Genomic DNA, 2,269 nt, shown 5'->3' with positions numbered 1-2,269 from the left:
GAGGTGTGCTGTGATTGGCCAGCTATCCAGTGCGTTGTGATTGGCCGAATACCTCAAGCGTGTGACGGAAATGTTACGCCCCTTACCATATTGTGATGATGCCCTGTCCGGCCGGAGCGACGAGACAAAAACAATAGTACCCAATAGAAATAGTTCACAACGAAACACACAGCGCCTTCACGACATGGCGGCGGCGGCAACAACAATACTACAGCGAGAATAAAAGTTACGCCTTCTTTCTTTGCGTGAACATTTGGGCGGCATTATGCAAATCTTCCCACACAGTGACGTAGATATGTGGTGGCGTGTTAGAACGAGCCGTTTTAGGTAGGTGTGGCTGACTCTTAACTTTTATAAAGAATATCTCTTTGGATTTGAGACTTTAGTCTTTGCAACTTTACAGATCTTCTTTATGCACCAAGAGCTTGTAACACTCCAAAGAGAAAGGAAAAATTGAAATCGCATCATATGACCCCTTTAACATTCAGTTAAGTGCCCAAAATCATTACATTCAGCTCACACACTTTAAAAAAAATATGATCAGTAAGTCATGGCCATGTTTTTACATTACTTTAACTCATCAAAACTTATAATTCAACACTTTTTATGAGATTCAATTCAATTTTTTGAAGTTGAAATGACTCATACAACCAAGTCGAAGAATACTTAATTTAAGGCAGCAACTAAACTTAAGTTGAAATAGGTGAAACACGTTCAACACTGCACTTAAGTATATTCTTTCAAAGGATACTATTTCCATAATAACTACTCTTTTTAAAAGTATGTTAAAGTGTACTTTTTTCACCAAGGATTTCATTTAACTAGTAAGCTAAAAGCGTTAATAAATGTTTCAAAGTACTACATTGTTGTCACACAAATCATCTTCTAAATAAATTAAATAATTTTGCATTCATTCAATTTTGTTTAAAAATGTCTTATGTTTTGGTAGTCTGATCAAATGATGAGTCAAGACAGATGCTGTAATTAGGTTCAATTTTCTCCACAATGGAAATAAAAGGCCAAATCAAGCACACTGTATTGTGGTATACTGTACATCACACATAGTGCTTCTTATACACTACTACACTTTTTCAAAGGTAGCAGATCATCTGGATATTTCATGTTTGCATACTGTATGGCGGGAAGAGTATGTTAGTATGCTATTCAAAACACACAGAGTTGGAGTCCTAAACCTCGCATATTTAATAAAAAAAAAAACTTGACTTCCAGTGTTTTGTAATTTTTGTACTTTACAGAGCATCATAACTATCCTGCTGGAGAGTTTGTGCAGAGAGTTTCCTCCTCTGGTTCAGCCACAGTGCAATAAAATGGTTGAAAAATACGTCCAGCTGTTGGTTGACATGCTACTGAACAATACTTCATCTAACTTCATATGCACTCTGCTTCGTCTTTGTGAAATACGGGAGCATCCCGTCCACGGTTAGAGTCCAGACTTTGGCTTCTAGTTTTTTTTTTTCCTTTGAATTAACACTTCTGCTATAATTTTGTTTTGTCTCTGTGAACAAATTTACCTCCCATCCTGTTTCTTCATCCCTTTCTCTTTATTTAACAGTGGCTGAGGTGCTTTCTGATTGTGATTCCTGCCTTACATTGGCAGTTTTGACTCATATGCATCTGGGCTCCAATGCCACCGAGCTCCAGGCTGCTTCATTCCTGAACACCGTCTGCCAACTGCACCCCAGTGCCATGCCAAAGGTTAGACATCAGTCTGCTCCTTTAAATGACTGACTTTTAAATACACTTAATTTGTAAGTTTACTATAATTTCTTTATCTCATCTAGTGTGAGACTTTTGTGCAGCGTCATGGGAACCTGCTCAGTGTATTTCTGAGCAAACAGCAGGGGGCGCTGGACATTTGTAAGGTAGAAACTACTAGATTTTTACAGTTTCTTAAGAAATGTTAATGTGCGGTCACATTTACCATTGTTCAGTTTTACCTACAATTTTTGCAGGTGAAATCCACAATAGATACGTAAAAAAGGTCTGTTCTCCATTTTCAGTTGTGTAGCAGTTTATGAAGCACAGCTCAACCAGAAGCCACTTTCAAACCAAGCAGGTTTTCAGGCATTGTTGGTCAACTTGGTGAAGTTGCTTGACCAACTTGAATCCCATCCTTGTTGAAAAAAACAGCATATGCTGGTTAGGTATGTTTTGATGCTGGGATGCTGGTTTAAGCTGGTCCTTTGCTAGTTTATGCTGGTCCTTTGCTGGTTTAAACTGGTCCTTTGCTGGTTTAAGCTGGTCCTTT

General features: G+C 38.3%; 1 protein-coding gene across 2 annotated transcripts in view; it reads left to right on the top strand.

The window, feature by feature from the left end:
- Window positions 1-2,269, top strand: part of LOC107686453 (prosaposin-like) — an 11,081-nt gene that overhangs the window by 4,625 nt on the left and 4,187 nt on the right. For both annotated transcript variants that reach the window (XM_016483463.1, XM_016483462.1), the window contains exons 7-9: window positions 1,257-1,440; window positions 1,574-1,716; window positions 1,803-1,883. In XM_016483463.1, the coding sequence (XP_016338949.1) occupies window positions 1,257-1,440; window positions 1,574-1,716; window positions 1,803-1,883 (408 nt within the window). The remainder of the gene's footprint in view (window positions 1-1,256; window positions 1,441-1,573; window positions 1,717-1,802; window positions 1,884-2,269) is intronic.

The sequence above is a fragment of the Sinocyclocheilus anshuiensis genome, unplaced genomic scaffold (assembly GCF_001515605.1).
Source record: "Sinocyclocheilus anshuiensis isolate Anshui unplaced genomic scaffold, SAMN03320099.WGS_v1.1 scaffold838, whole genome shotgun sequence".
NCBI classification, from domain to species: domain Eukaryota; kingdom Metazoa; phylum Chordata; class Actinopteri; order Cypriniformes; family Cyprinidae; genus Sinocyclocheilus; species Sinocyclocheilus anshuiensis.
The sequence above is the reverse complement of the archived record's forward strand: the minus strand, read 5'-3'. Positions and strand labels throughout refer to the sequence as shown.